Source organism: Thermobia domestica, chromosome 11, assembly GCF_964235325.1.
Source record: "Thermobia domestica chromosome 11, izTheDome1.hap1.1, whole genome shotgun sequence".
NCBI lineage: Eukaryota > Metazoa > Arthropoda > Insecta > Zygentoma > Lepismatidae > Thermobia > Thermobia domestica.
Window position 1 is genome coordinate 98,426,789 of NC_137464.1, and position 16,030 is coordinate 98,442,818.

The 16,030-nt window shown below is 34.4% G+C and overlaps 1 protein-coding gene across 1 annotated transcript; it reads right to left on the reverse strand.

Annotated features, from left to right (window-relative positions):
* Positions 1-7,946: 7,946 nt before the first annotated feature.
* On the reverse strand, positions 7,947-8,336 carry LOC145665221 (histone-lysine N-methyltransferase SETMAR-like). Its single transcript, XM_081732506.1, has one exon. It carries the CDS (start codon positions 8,334-8,336, stop codon positions 7,947-7,949), a length of 390 nt encoding a protein of 129 aa, XP_081588632.1.
* Positions 8,337-16,030: the final 7,694 nt, after the last annotated feature.

The following is a 16,030-nucleotide window of genomic DNA, read 5'->3' on the forward strand; positions in this document are numbered from 1 at the left end:
GAAAAAGGGGAAGTACTACAGAAAGAATAAAGTCACATATGAGAATAAAGTAAACATATGAGACTACTATAGAAAACTGTTAAATGAAGATAACTTGTAACTAATTTTGAAGAACAATGTACCAAACCAAGGAGTTGTAGACAACATAAAGAAAGAAGAAGTAATATTAGCGGTACTCAAAACAAAGAATAGGGACACAACCGGCCATAAGGAAATATCTGTGGAAATATGGATATGCTTCGACGAAGAAAGAGAAAATCTATTGTTAAATTTGATGCAGGGTATTTGCTGAAGAAAGAATACCCAAAGAATTAGAGAGAGTATGAAAATACCAATTTTTAAGGAGAAGGATGATATTCAAGGTAGCGATGGTTTAAGAGGGACTAAGCTAATGTCCCATAAAATGAAGATTTGGGAAGGAATCCTTGAGAGATGGCTTCGGGAGGAGACATCTATAGGAGATGAATAATTCGGATTCATGCATGTCGAAGAACAGATGCGATTTTTGCAATTTGACAAATGATGTAAAAATACCAAGAAAAAAAGAAGAACTACATGCAGTGTTTCTCGACCTGGAGAAAGCTTATGACTGTATGTCGCTTCAAGAGCTCTGAAGATTCATAAGAAGTATAGGTATAACAGAAAGGTGTGTTCGTCTCATCCAAAATACGTATAAGGAAGGTATGAAAGATCAATCACGTTTGGGATATGCTGTTTGCAGATGACACTGTTTAATATAATACCAACATAAAAGAGTTGGAAGAGTGGAAAAAAGCTTCGGAGGATAGAGGATCAGAAACCAGTGGGAAGAAAACTGAATATGTGAACTTTGGAGGAGATAGAAACGAAACCGTACAGATGGAAGGACAGGATATAAAGAAAGTAAAAAGATTTGAATACCTATGTTCCACAGTGAATAAGAATGGGAATTTAGACGAAGAAATAGAGCACACAATTAAGATGGGATACGAAATGGAAGAAGATCGCAGGTACTCTTTGTAATTAAAGGGTAAGTTTCAAGGTGAAAGGAAGAGTCTACAAGACCATAGTAAGACCTGCAATTTTGTACGGAGCAAAAAGAAAAACATGGGAAATAAAGAAAGGTGTAAGAGAATAAACTAGACTTGGCCAACACAAAAGTGCTCAGAAGAAATGCGTTAACAGAAAGATCTATGTTGAAAGAGTTCAGAAAGAAAATAATAACAGCGTTAAAATGACCAAGATATCTAAGAAAGTACGAGAGAGAAGATTTCAGTGGTATGGTCATACTATGAGAGAAAATGATTATTATGTCGACAAGAAAGTGGGAATTTGGTAGTAGAAGCCAAAAGAGGAAGAGCAAGGTGGATAGATTGCACAACTGCTAACTTAGAAGAAAAAAGGTTAATAGAGACTGTTATTTGAAAGTGAGCAAGGTGGAAGCAAATCCTCAAAACTATCGATCCTACATAAGCAGAAAAAGAAAGAGTAAAAGAAAAAAGAAGACAGTATATCACTATCCGAAGTTCATGAGTAGAACAAGCACTTTCGCGAAGAATGGATGTCGCTCGAGGATGACAAGCAGAGTGGTGCACCGAAGCGTGTTACAGACCAGCATATTGCTAAAGTGGATGAACTCATCAAGGAAGTGTAACAATCGTCGAGTAACAACGAAATTTCAGGCTCACCCTTCAGTCCTTGTAGTCATACATCACACTGGACACTATGAGCAGGGACATATACAATTAAATATCAATGATAAACAATTCCAACTCCACACAGAAGTGACGCAACTCGGCTAGTGACATGCTTTCCGTAACCACAAAATGCGTGCATGTTGTGTTGCAATTCTGGTTGGTTTGGGTATTCCATCTTACTTACGAACTGAAGTGCTAGAGTGCGCGTATTTGGAAATATCTGTGTAGTGTAGTATATTTATGTAAAAGAATGCGGCGAGGTTCAGTGCTAGAGCGCTCACTTCTGATGCGTAAGTCCTTGGGTCAACCCCAGCTCCAGCCAAGTAAGCTATATGATGGAAAAACACCGTGTGCATGGATTTTCTCAGGGTTTTCCGTTTCCTCTCACTTTCGTCATTTCATCATTATCATCCATCTCATCATCACCGTCTTCCTTAGCCTCAGTGCATAAACATGAGACGTTAAACTAAGAAAAAATGTGTGTTTTTTTTAAATCTACAAATCGTAGGTGTCTCCGGTTCCACTATCGGTGGGAGATCATGTGGTTTTGATTACGTTATGCTATAGATCCATGTCTCAGTATCAGTCATTAAGAAAGAAAAGAAAAAGTTGAAAACAATAAAATGTTTCTTTGTATATAACAATTACGTTTGTTTATTAAAGAAGTGTCATTATGTGGAGTACACATGAAGATGTGTAGAAACATTTAAAGTCAAGATTACAATATGAGATGATAAAGGCAGTGATGAAATTAAGCCGATATGAGTCGGTATGGCACACTGTTAGTAAATTAGAAAAAAAATAAAGATCATGCCAGCTGTAAAATATTAAAAATAAGCTTTAGAATATTAAAATATATTGAAGATATATCTATGGATATAACCACACTAGTAGTATTTTATTTCCAACATAACTATTGAATTATGGTGAATGTCGGCGTAAAGAGAACGAAAGGTTAGAAAAGAACGGAATAATGGGAATGAAAAAAGAGAGGAATAAAAATTTGAAGCTGTAGAAATCAATGAGTATTATTAAAAGGAAAATATGATGGAAGCTTGAAGAAGTAAAAGAATTGGAAAATAAATTATAGAAAAGCGATTATATCGAAGAAATTGAAACAAGAGGAGATAACACTAAACAGCGAATTCATTTGGAGTAAAAGTTGTACAAAGAGAAGAACGAAGAAAACAATTATAGGTATTATAAAGAACATAATTAAAAAGGACACAAATGCAAATTAAAAACATAATAAAAGGGATAACACTGAATGTTTGGTAAAGAATGGAATTACAGTTGTCACTATGTTTCCGAAGTTCAAATTAAGGTCAAAAGAGGCTACGATTTATATCGTGGTTTATGAAATTCGGGGGTGGATGTGAAGACCAATTTATGACACCATTTCTCTATATTATGTGAATTGAACAGTGACCTTGTAAAGTTTTAGGAATGGAGAGAAAAACTGTAAGAAGTAGATTTTCTTTTAAGAAATAAATTCATAACTATTTGTAGATGCGATTGGAATGATATTAATGTTTGATGATTGTTGGCAAGAAACTGTAAGGCACAGTCATCGAAAAAGTTAGGATTACTTGGGTATCCTCAGGATTCAGTTAACAAGTATCTTCTAAAAATGACGTAATGGATGTGTGTGTTGCAGTGTCAAATGTGTGTGTGTTATATTTTTGAGTTTAACATTCCTTTGAGCAACGAGACTATGTGAGACGTGGGCTACAGTTTAACATTAGATCTAAACCACTTGAGCTCCCGTCGAGAATCGGATCCGGATGTCCCGCGCCAAAATGTGTATGTGTCATATCTATCTATCTATCTATCTATCTATCTATCTATCTATCTATCTATCTATCTATCTATCTATCTATCTATCTATCTATCTATCTATCTATCTATCTATCTATGTGTATATATGTGTGTGTGTGTGTGTGTGTAATTTAATATATTTATACGTATGTACTTGTGTATGCGTGCATGGAAGTGGTGTCGTACGTGTATATGTCTACGTATAGATGTGTGTGTGCTCAGAGTAAAACCTTTCTGCCTCTTAATTGGGATATCTCTAGACTTGACTGGCATTACCTCTGTAAGACATCCCACGCACCCAATCCGACGCCACCCAAGAAAAAAAAAAGATCAATATGTTAAGTGCAGATTTTAAAAAAAAAAGTCGTAACTACATCCAACCGTCTGCCCAGCGGCCCAAACGCCCTCCTTCCACTGCCTGTTCCCCTGTCTGTCAATCCAACCACCATCAATCTTCACCTTTGACCCTTTGAAGTGTCTGAAGATTGATGGTACACTATCCCCACCCACCCATTGATCCAACCACCCCATTTAATTAAAGCTACATACCATAAAATCAACGCTGCATACCCTGAGTGATCTAAAAATTGACAAAAATATATTTAGCGCTCCAAATATTGAGAATGCTAATTGCTTTTGCAATAAGAAACAAATAGAAACAATAGAAATCTATTCTTAATTCAAAGTACATATTTGTTTAGTATATATTAATGATTTATAATATAATGTAAATGTAAACACAAGATTAAACAATTGTTTTTACTTATTATATTATAATAGTTCTTATTTTATAACTGCAAAGTAAGGTTACCAAATACAAAGTATCGTTAGAAGAGCCAAAGAACTAATGAAGATTATAATTGAAACGTCCTGAATAAAATTCAGAAGTGTTGAAAGGAAAGCGAGAATGACATGTAAGTTTACTTTTTAACGAACAACAAATCTTTTTCATGCTAGGATTGTAAATCACTGGATATTTGTAGCTTCAATGCAAGACCAATCCACTGTATTCACTAGATCTTGATCCCTATGATTATAATCTATATAGTAGCATAGACTGAAATTTTAAAAGATTTAGACATTATAAGAGCAAAGAGCAGTTCTCTGCAGGCCAGATCAAGTAATTCTTCTTGGAAAAGTTTTTAAACAATAATGTGCAAATTATGTTGAACTTTAGAATGAACTTTGGAATAAATAAATAAAATTATGTATACATTATTTCCTTCTTTATCACTTCAAACCTCTTTGTACTCTCAATACCTCTTTCGCTTAAATTATTTTTTAAAAAATGTTAACTAATGTTATTTGTTTGAATTTTACATTTTACATCTATAACCTTTAGAACAAAGATGATAGTGAGAAATTATGATTATGATAATGAAATCAATATTACCACTTTATAAAATTGAGCCCATGATTCCTTAGCCTTTTATCACAGAACACTGAAATACGTACAAAGTATTCAGTAACATTAGTTAACATATGGACTTATATACTAAACTATATATAAAAGAAAAAGAATGGGTGTCAATTCGGGGTAAGGTTGATCATCTCTGTAGTATTACGAAGTTTGCTTATTTTGTTATTACATCAACCATTCACTGAATTTTTTTATATTATGGTTGATTATTATTACTGATGAATAACATTAGTTATATTTACATACTAAATGGACATTGTCTATAGATTGTAAAGTTTAACGACAATAAAATATTTTATCCTATTCTTTTCTTTATCAAAATTTAGTACTGAATGTATGTATAGTATTCAAAGAATACTTATTTGTGGCTGAAGTGGTTCACCGAATGTACTCTGTATTATATGTTTATTCCATGGAAAAGATCTAAGAGGAAGATAAGGCTGCTCAGGATGAGAAAGAAGATTGTATACTGGGCTCTGAATTTGAAAGACCATAAAGAAACAGAAGAAAGGGGGTATTTATATCGTTCTGACAGAACTTATCAAGGCCACAGATTGTCAAATACTAACGAGCTGTTTCGCTTGGTGCAAAAGAATGTATGAGATAGGACAACTTCTGGAAGGCTTGAGAAAGTGTGTTACTGTACTATTACGCAAAACAGTCAGCCATCAAATGTGAACAATAGAGAACTATGAGCTTAATAAATTCATGAGTTGAAAGTACCAGCGGCCACCGTTCTATGAATAATTGAAGGAAAGCTGGAATCTATCATTGAGGTGAGCAATTTGGATTCAGAAGAGTAAGAGGAAATGAAAAGCAATATTAGGATTGAATTTAGTCTTGAAGAAGAGGATACGAAAGATAAAAGTACGTGTATTGCTGTTGTCGATGTGAAAAAGTCAGTTGGAAGAGTTGATTGGAAAATAATGTTTAGAATGCTGAAACGGTTGAGCGTAAATTATAGAAATAGGGAGTTAATACAACGGTTCTATAGAAATGAAACCACTGTGATAAGATGTGGCGAATATATTGAGGAAGATGCCATCAAGCAAGTGTAAGGCAAAGTTGTTCTTTATTACCTATTGTATTTAATGGATACTATATTTAACAGAACGGACTAATTACTAGAGAAAATAAAATAAATAAATAAATAAAGGAGTGGGGATACACGATGAGAAAGTGGACTTCTTTGGATTTGCCGATGACATAGTTGTGTTAGCAGAAGATGAGCAAGAGTAGAAAGCCGTGCTTAATATGATTGGTCAAGTACTCAAAAATTATAATATAAAGATCAATCACTCTAAGACAGCTAAGACAAAGGTAATGGTAGCAAGTAAGAACAAAACAAGATTAAGATGTTCTATTGATGGACAGAAGTTGAAGAATGTCAGATTTCACATATCTTGGTTGTAAGATAACACCAAATGGAAGATTCAAGGTAAAAGTTGTTAGTAGAATAAATCAAGCTAAAGCCACCTTTAACAGTAAACAGAATATATTTACTTTCTGTAATATTGATATTCGCAAGAGCTTACTAACTACCTTTATATTTATATGGTAATGAGACCAGGATGTTCGGCCAAATAGATAAGAAACGCATAACAGCCTTTGAAGTGTGGTGCTACAGACTTGTTTCCAAAATTCCAAGAGTGGACAAAGTAACAAATCAAAAATTATTGAAAAGGATTAGATACGATAAAATAGGAATATCTGATGTGAACACTCTTATGACATGATGACTAGTTAAAAAATTAGGAGAAAGATTTAGAGTGGGAGAGAATCCTAAGGTAAGACCTAGACTATAGTACATACATCAGATAATAGAAGATACCTATTGCAAAAGCTACGAAATACTGATAAAAGACACACTGACACTGACAAGGGCTTGCAGACGACCGTGCATTGTGGACTGGTTCACACCAATCATATGACTAAATACAAAGAAGGAGATTCCGTTTAATATACTACCCAAGATATTTTCCATGGAACGAGTTGTGCTGTAGAAAGAAAATGGAATAAAAATTTTTAGTTGATAGATGCAAGTGAATACGTTTGGGGGGAAAGGGCAAAAAAGTTAGGATGTGGAAGAAAATAGGAGAATCTGCGGGAATAATGTCATTAATTTGCACACATATGACCCAAGATTAAAGTACGATACTTTAAATCAGAAGAGAATATTATACCACCGAGATGCTATTCTCAAAATTATGTGGAAGAGCACTGGAACTAAACATATAAAGCACAATTTTATAAGGACTAAAACCATAAAACCCATAATGTTTCTTTTGTTTCCTTATAGCTAATCCAATTTAAAATATGAGAACATAGTTAATGATAAATCCAAAAATTCCAAACGAGATTAGTTCTTTGGATTATTTTTGTTATAAGTAATATTCACTACCTACCCAAATATGGAAACGATAGGAATATAACTGTTTCCAAGATGGATGGTGGAAAAAAAAAAAAAAAAAAACATATAAGTACTTCGCTGCTAACAGACGTCATGACACACCACACACACACACATATATATATATATATATATATATATATATATATATATATATATATATATATATATATATAGAGAGAGAGAGAGAGAGAGAGAGAGAGAGAGAGAGAGAGAAGAGAGAAGAGAAGAGAAGAAAAGAGAAAAGAGAGAGAGAGAGATAGGATTGGTGGCTCTTGAAATCTCCGACTGACATGTAACTTTCAAAGGTCGAAGAAATACCTGGTTAGAACAGTCTCCAGCTATAGCAGCATATTCATGATGAAACAAGGTTAGAGTCTGCGATGCGAAGCTCTCAACTGCGCATTGCATCGCCCGATTGTCATGGATTCTCTACTAAAAAGTGATCAAGATGCCAGAAGAAACAATAGTCGGTGGGAGAAACGTCAGTAGAACAGTAGAATATGGTTGGTGAGGAAGGGTTTCATACTGCAACTTATGGAGAGTCTGCACCGTCCTTCCAGCGTAATATGAAAGTTTAGCAGAAATATATCATGTCTGTCACTCATTGCTGGATGGTTGTTTACACGTTTTCGGTGATTTGATTCAATTCTCCACTATAATGTTCAACAGTGACGGTTTCACATCGATGGAGAAAAGCATGGTGAGACTGGAGAGGTGAGTTTGGACGTTGATCACGATCCATCCAATCCTGATGGACTGTGTTTGTCGCAGCACAGCCATTTTTCATCCAATTGACACTCTGATGTAGGAAACCTTCCCGGTTATTAAGTACACTAAGAGAACTGCACACCTCCAGATGAGGATCCTTGTCAGCTGGTATCAACTCATGTGACACCCACTCTAACTTTTTCACCTTACCTATTACAGGAAACCACCGAACGACAGTGGTAGAGTCTATGTCCAACCCGTCTGCAAGGGCGCGAACACTTTTTCCTGGGCCCGCTTCCATGATATTGCTGAGGGGCTCATCATAAATCCCTTTTGTTGATTGCTATAGTTCTCATTTATCAGTCCCTAGTCACAGGCAAGAAAATGTACTGTTGTTGTTTTTCGCGACTAGATAGTAGAATGTCTCAGTTTAAGCTCATAAAGGATAACTACTCATAATTGTGTGTTAAAAGCCTTAGTTTAAACTCGTAAAGGGTAAGCACTCACAGCTGTGTGCTCTCCATGATGCGTTTTCAAACGACTCTGTTCAACAATACACTTCATCTTGACGACTGGGCACCTCAGTTTGTTTCGTGAACATCTACTGAGTTTGTGACGTCGTACGCGTGACTCCGGCTCATCCATTGGCTGCAATATAGAGAGTGGTTTCTCTGCAGACATAAGAGCAGACATTTTGATCGTACCAAGCGAAACAATATTGTATTTAATTTATTCTCTCTCTTTTTTTTAAGTGTTTTCTGTTTTTCTTGGTAAGTGATTAAATTAGTTAGTGATTAAATTCATTCCAAACCCCTATACTATGTAGAATTTGTGATTTTAATAATATCGCTAAGCTCCCTCATGGCTATACGCATCTTCGATGCTCAAGTCCCGGGTTCGATTCCGACTGGAGATCATGCGGTCTGGAACACACATTCTAGGTTCACGTCTCATATAGCTTTGATGCTGAGAGAGAAGCTAAATATCAACCCAACCAACTAATAATATAGCTAAATGGATAATAACCACTACTATTTTTTCTTTCTATCGCTTCAACCCACAAAGTATTATGGCCGATTAGACGGATTTCAGTTGATTGGTGGGTGTTCACATCATTTCGTTGTTGTCTCATTCTGTATAGATTGGGATTTGTTATCTTTTAATCCAATGATCCCGATTGCCTCACAATGGTGAGGCAACAAAAGAATTCTATACATTCGTCATAATCGAGCTCGGTACCATATTTCATGAAAGACATTCAAGAAGGTCGTTTGGCTAGATGAAAGCATGACAAATTACTAAATTGTATTTGTCCGTTCCATATGTAAAACTAAAAATACCTATTATTATTACAAAATATCGCCCAAGCATGAGACAGAACCCAGGAAGTAACGTGAAACCCAACCTCCACGTTACAATTGTTAATAGAAATAAACATAAGACGTTGAGATTCTCGAGAATATAAATAACATTTTAAAAATATACATAAAAATTACACCCTTTGTAATCGAAACCAAGATTTCACGCTTAGTGGGAGTAGAAGGAATGTCTATAATTAAACAAAGATAAAGAGAAAACTTACTTTCTTGAGAGGGAAGAGATACATCTTGCTCTTCTTTATGTTAAATTTCAAGGTAATTTCCAAGATTAAGATCATATAACCATAGTTTCTTTGAAGATATCTAAAACCTAAAAGGAATAAAATATTTTAAAGTTTTGTTAACTTTATTCAATGATATTTAAGAAGTTTTACGTTCTTTGTAAGAGTTTTCTTAACTTGTTTACTACAGTAAAACCTGTCTTCAACAGACTCCTTATTAGACCGAAAATTGTCTTAAACGAAAACATTTCAAGGTCTCATGAATTTTGGAGTAAAAAACGTGTATAAATTCCTTCATTAAATGAAAACTGTTTTATGTGGACAACAGAAGGCAAAATAAACCTTTAAAGGAAAATTCTGAATTCTGGACTACAGCGTTTAGAAAATTTTTAGGCATCCTGTGAGCGGCAAACATATACATTACACTATCTGCAATAAATTCTTCGTTCCTTTGTTAAATATTTCTGGACAATTTTCTTTGCGGAAAAATGTCACTGATTTAGTAAATGTAGTATCTGAGGCTAAAGTGTGTGCGGAAAATCTAGCAGCCAAGTAGCAATATATACAGAAATCAATACTGACTATTGGAAAAAATAAAAGTCAAGCATATTTTATGTTCATTTGAAGATTTTGTGTTTTAATTTGTAGAAGAAAGAAGTACTGTAATTGAACAACGTACGCACAGCAATATGTTTTCCCAGTATGTTTGTTATAAGCATATACTTTTTAAAGGAAAATTCTACCTTCATTAAGCGGAAACCTGACTTCAACGGAAATTTTTGCGAGTCCCGCTCGATTCTGCTCAAGACAGGTTTCACTGTATTAGATTTAAGTTGAGATTCAACATTCTCAATATCAATAATTTAGAAATCAAGGGATAACTCCCTTTATATCATTTTTATCATTGCAGTTGTTTTTACATGATCTTTTTATCTTGTCAGTCAAAATCATGGATCATAGAATTCAATAAATGAATAACTAACAAAAATAACAACAGAAGTAAACTATAAATAGTTAAAAGACCTTCTCTAACAAACACAACCTGTGTAGTTAGCTCAAAGCACTGAGTTCGGTCTTCCTTCCACTTCAGTACAGAAGCTGATCATTTTTTCATCCGAACAACTTGAAGACAGTGACACCTGTCAAATTGGGTTTTACAGAGCAAGAAAACTGTACGCAACGTGAATCAATCTCTCACTTATGTAGCAGAGTGAAGGTCTTGTAGTAAGGCAAAATGCCGATAAGAAGATACGTCATGGCTCTGACCCATGGAAACTTTAACATATCCTTCATAGTAGAACAGTGTCAAAATAATGGCTTTGTCATGAGACGGGCCACTGTTAGTGATTTAATTAAACGTTATGCACAGCATCCTTCTCTACAACTGTTATTACCAAAGGAATTGCATCCAAAGAGGACATCAGTGGAACTTACAAGATCTGTGATAATAAAGATCCCAGATATACTGTCTCACAATGTTACGGTCAAACGGTTACATGTGGCCCAATTACAGTGAGTCGTGCAATCCTTCACAAATTGAGGCTGCAAACTGTCCACAAGGACAGCTGCATGCGTTAACATTACGGAGACAAAGAGCATGGGCAGAAGGCTGTACGAGTTCTACCTAACTGGAACCGTTAGAAATTTGTTGTGACAATGTGGGAAGCATAAATTTATCTAAGGGATTGTGGCTGTTCGTCCAAAAGACCGATGTAACTTGATACATCAATTCAAGGTTTATCGAAAGGTTTTATGATTTTTACTTTCTTCTGCTCTAGAGGAAAGACCAAAACACAAGTCAAAATTAATGCTGCTTATTCCCTACATGTTCTATCCTCAATTTATACAGATGAAATACGACATTGTATGGCGACGACATCCATTGTATGGCACTGCACCAGGGCCATGGCTGCCGGCAGGTGAGGGGTAAACGCTAAGTAAAAACAACAATGCCAACACCATCTGCTTTCCCACCCATCTTATACAAGTATTGGCCAAGGGGGCAGCAATGATTACACAGAAATCGATAGATCAGAGAGATTGGGGCGTTGGGCTGTGCTACTGGACAATTTTAAGGAAACTTTTAGTGGTGAAAGCAAAGTGTGTGTATAAAATTGACTAATAGCTTTTAACTCGTGTCTTGTAAATTCTTTCTTTTACGTGCTTAACAATTTCCACCAAATAAGATGAATTCATATATTTCGCGTAAGCGTGAAAGCGATTTAACTAATTCTTGACTTCGGGAAAGTCATTTCGAAGGAATTTGGTGACAGTCTGGAACTATGATAAATTTGACTTGCTCAGTGAGTTTCCTGAAAAACAATTCAAATGGTTATATGTATATAATATTTGACTCTTCAACCACTTTGTTTCTTGTTCTGAAAATAAAGAAAAAGATGCTACAGTAAATTAATATTTAGACTTAACATTATACTTACTAACATCCATAGCACTTAAAACAGGCACGAACTGCAGTTCTAATGTAGAAGCTGGTTTCAAAATCCACAATCAGTAACAGCAACAATTCATTGCAGGTGTTGGATGTTTCAGTTCTTTGAAGATGTTATGTTAAAACCTTCTGCTAATTGCATGTACTATTGAGTGTAATGATCTCAGGTGCACAATAAAGAGTGAATAGGATAGTCTTGAAGAGGTTAAAGAATGTCATAAGCGGTGAAACATTACAGCATCTTCTTTAAAATAATTGCTATTAGTTGTTCGATGTCTCTACAATCATTTACTGTGTTGAGAAGCAACTTTGTACTGTACATTCTTCTTTGGGTGAACACTGTCTTCTCAATCTTTTTTTTTTTTTTTTTTTTTTTTTTTTTGTGAATACTGTTCACATGCAACTAGTCATAAAATATTTTGTAGAAAATGTTGTTTTGGCGTAAGTGTGTTGTGAAGTTTTCGAAGTATTCCATCGCATATCGGAACATCTTGTCCGTGTAGTTTACAATTGATTGTGTATATATTTTTCATTCTTTAACAACGTAGTCCATGGAAAAACTAAGAAAAATATCGTGCTGACGAAGGTTGTATACAGTTGTATATTCTTTCAAGTTCATCTTTTCTAGATTCTTCTGATCGCTCATTTGAGTTTACTTGTTTTTCGCTTTGCATTGACGTTTATTGGCAATTCCGCTTTAGCAAAAATATGTCTTGATGTGTGATATGTACTATCAATTTGCACAGTTTTAGTTTCTTTTATATTTAAAACCTGGTAAGTTCCTTTGAAATTAGAAGAGCAACTGTTTTTGCAAATGCAATGGCTTCACATTGAATGTTTCTTCTCCAAATTTAGTTCCGTTACAATCTTCTGATAAATGAATCACAAGAGTTATGGAACCCGTCTTAAAATTAACAAACTTTTTTTTTTTTTTTTTTTTTAATATATTAGAAGTACATAAGATCACTGCATTCAAAGTAAGGAGTTATCGTATCTGTTTCAAAGAAGTGTTCATTATGTTACTCATGATCATATCAAAGCTATCTGCTTTATCGAACTATATTTTTCAGTATATTTTACTAATTTCTTCCTATAATTTGAAGTTAGGCGGTATATTATTCTCTTAATCATCCAATCCAAGCATTTGTTGAAGACGTAATTTAAGGACTATATGTACACAATTTCCCTCTGCATCACAAGTTATCTCTGTAGGTTTTGTACTCATGCCACAAAGAATATCATTTTTTTTTTTTTTTTAGTTCCATAATATCAAGGATGTGACCAGAGTAAGTTTAGATCCATTGCTCCTTGAAAACACTTGTAACTTCTTCCATCCTTCTTGTTTCCTCAAGGAATTTCCATTTATTTTTGGATCCAAACCAAGACCTTTGGTTGGTAGATCTGACGAATGAGAATCTGCCTGTAAATATAGAACCTTTGAAAGAACCTACACATCTAAAAACATTAGGTATTTCAATTATAATATCAATCACTCAGTGGTACCATCATCACATTTTGGAAGAAATTGATTACTAGCTGAGAATTGTTCTCTGCTTTATGGTATTTAAGATTAAATAGCTCATCAATAAGTATAAAATATCAAAGTGATTTTGTTGATGAGTATGCAACACAGATATTTTACTAGTAGAGAGTATCTTTTGACGAGAAAACATATTTGTTACTAATGTTTGAGCAAGCCTTCGTAAATTCAAGTTCTTAAAAATTATTAATATCTGAATAAATTATTTTGTATATTCATTATTTTCAGGCTAAAATTCTAATGAAAACAAACAATAGCAAATATTTACATTTAGTAGTTAATATGGTGCGAAATCTCTGACAGGAAGACAGAACACACTAATCGCCCGACATATCAAAGTCTTATCTGTTTTTAAATACTGTATTTTCCAAAACACCTTTTGCTTTCAAGTATGATAGAAATAAACTCTGAATGACCCAAGTACAGTAATTAATTGTAAACAAATAGAACATTACTTTCATATTTTTTTTTAAAAGTTTAAACCTCTGTTTTTTGGGTAAAAGTTTCTTTTAACTACGCCACTCAGAGTTGTAGTTGGACCAGTACACAGTACGGAAAAAGTAGAAAAACTAATCGCGCCGATAAAATAATTGTTTCTTCCATCAACGTACGTAGTCGTTTCCTAGCTACTTTGTACTATATGCAGATAGATCTGCGTGTATGAGTGATGTAAACAAAATCATAATAGAACTATAGCAAAAGTTATAACTTTCATAGCAACTAGCAATTGTTTGAGACTCTATAGTAGCAGAATGATCCTTTAGTGCAATCGAAATCTGAGGAGAGAATTCGATTAGACAAGGTTGTGGTTAGTGAAATTGCAATAGATCTTCTTGTTTATGATTTGCCTTTTTGTTTTTGTTTTCCAAAATGAGTTTGATGAAGTTATTGGAATGTAAGACACTCATAGAGGGAAACAATAAAAATAATGAAGTGAAAATATTACTACAATTTCCAGATGGGAGTCAGATGAATAAATGTGTACGGGTGGCTCCTTATCCCAGGGATAGCATGTACTAGGGACACTGCATCTGCAGTCCTCCTGAATTTCTTTGGCAACTTTTTCTTCTTCCAATAAAGTAATTTTTCTCAGGGGATTTGCATTCCATGAAATAATTATTTACATGAACAAAACAAGTTAGCGGGAACGTCGTTTATGTTTTGCGAGTATAAAAGTAATATTTGTGTTCAATATTTGAAACTATTTATCTTGCTGCATGTAAATGAAGGTGACAAGCAAATACTCCAATATATTTATGACTTTCATCTACTGTTTCTGCATTCAGATAATTTTAATTCATTCTGCTCTTCTTTTCTAGAATTGGATTTTGTTTATTAATAGATCAGTTTTTGCACCAAGGAACGTACGCCTTGATGTATTAAGGGACAATACTTTGGATGTAATGATCACTTTTTTTTTTTTTTTTTTTTTTTTTTTTTTTTTTTTTTTTTTTAGTAATGATCTTGTCAATATAGCTAGTTTTGGAACCAAAATGTCTAATTCATTGTATGTTCATATCATTGTATTTCCATATTCATTGTATGTACATTCAGCAAATGATGTGATAAAACTGTGAAATAGGCCGGTGTTCCCTTGTCATATTATTTTAAATGTCCTTAATAGTGTCAATACTTTAGTTGAAATGAAATCTTTGAGTTTTACGTCCCACAGTTATGCCGATTAGGCTAAAGGAGAGGGTGATTATGAGAAATGAATGAAATGGTGGAATGAAGAAAGTGGGAGGAAACGGGAGAACCCCGAGAAAACCCACGCACACGGTGTTTGTCCACCACAAAGTTCACCTGGCGGTAGCAGGGTTTGAACCCGGGACTCCATGCATCAGAGGTGAACGCTCTACCACTGAGCCACCGCGGCCCCGTCAATACTTTAGTTTTAAATACGATTCAATATAGTGAAATGTAACCTAAATGATATGTTATAAATTTATATCTAAAGCTATTATACATAAAATGAGTATGTCATAAAATACCATTTACTTAAAGATTTAACAGACTTGACAGCCGTATGCTAAAAGTAACACATAATCTACTAGGGAATCTGATTTGAAGTTTTAGAATTTTAAATAAAACACGAACACATTGACTTTTTGAAAAAGCACTGCACACTAAGGGTTAAGGTATAGAGATGCGAATTACTTTGAGGATGTACTTTAAACGTGTTTGGCGTAAGAGTTTCCAAATCTCAGTTTGACACATCATCTTGCTTTGCAGGTGAAGATCCAGTATCTCCCTGGTCGATGAGCTGATGTGAATCCGTCGAAATCTGGTTCTCCAATCTCCTTTTCCTTTTTCTGGTTGATAATTTTGTTCTTGGTTCGTTTTCCGGATTCCGCCTTCGATCTCTTCCAATTCCAAATATGGAAACTGGTACTTGGTATAACACAT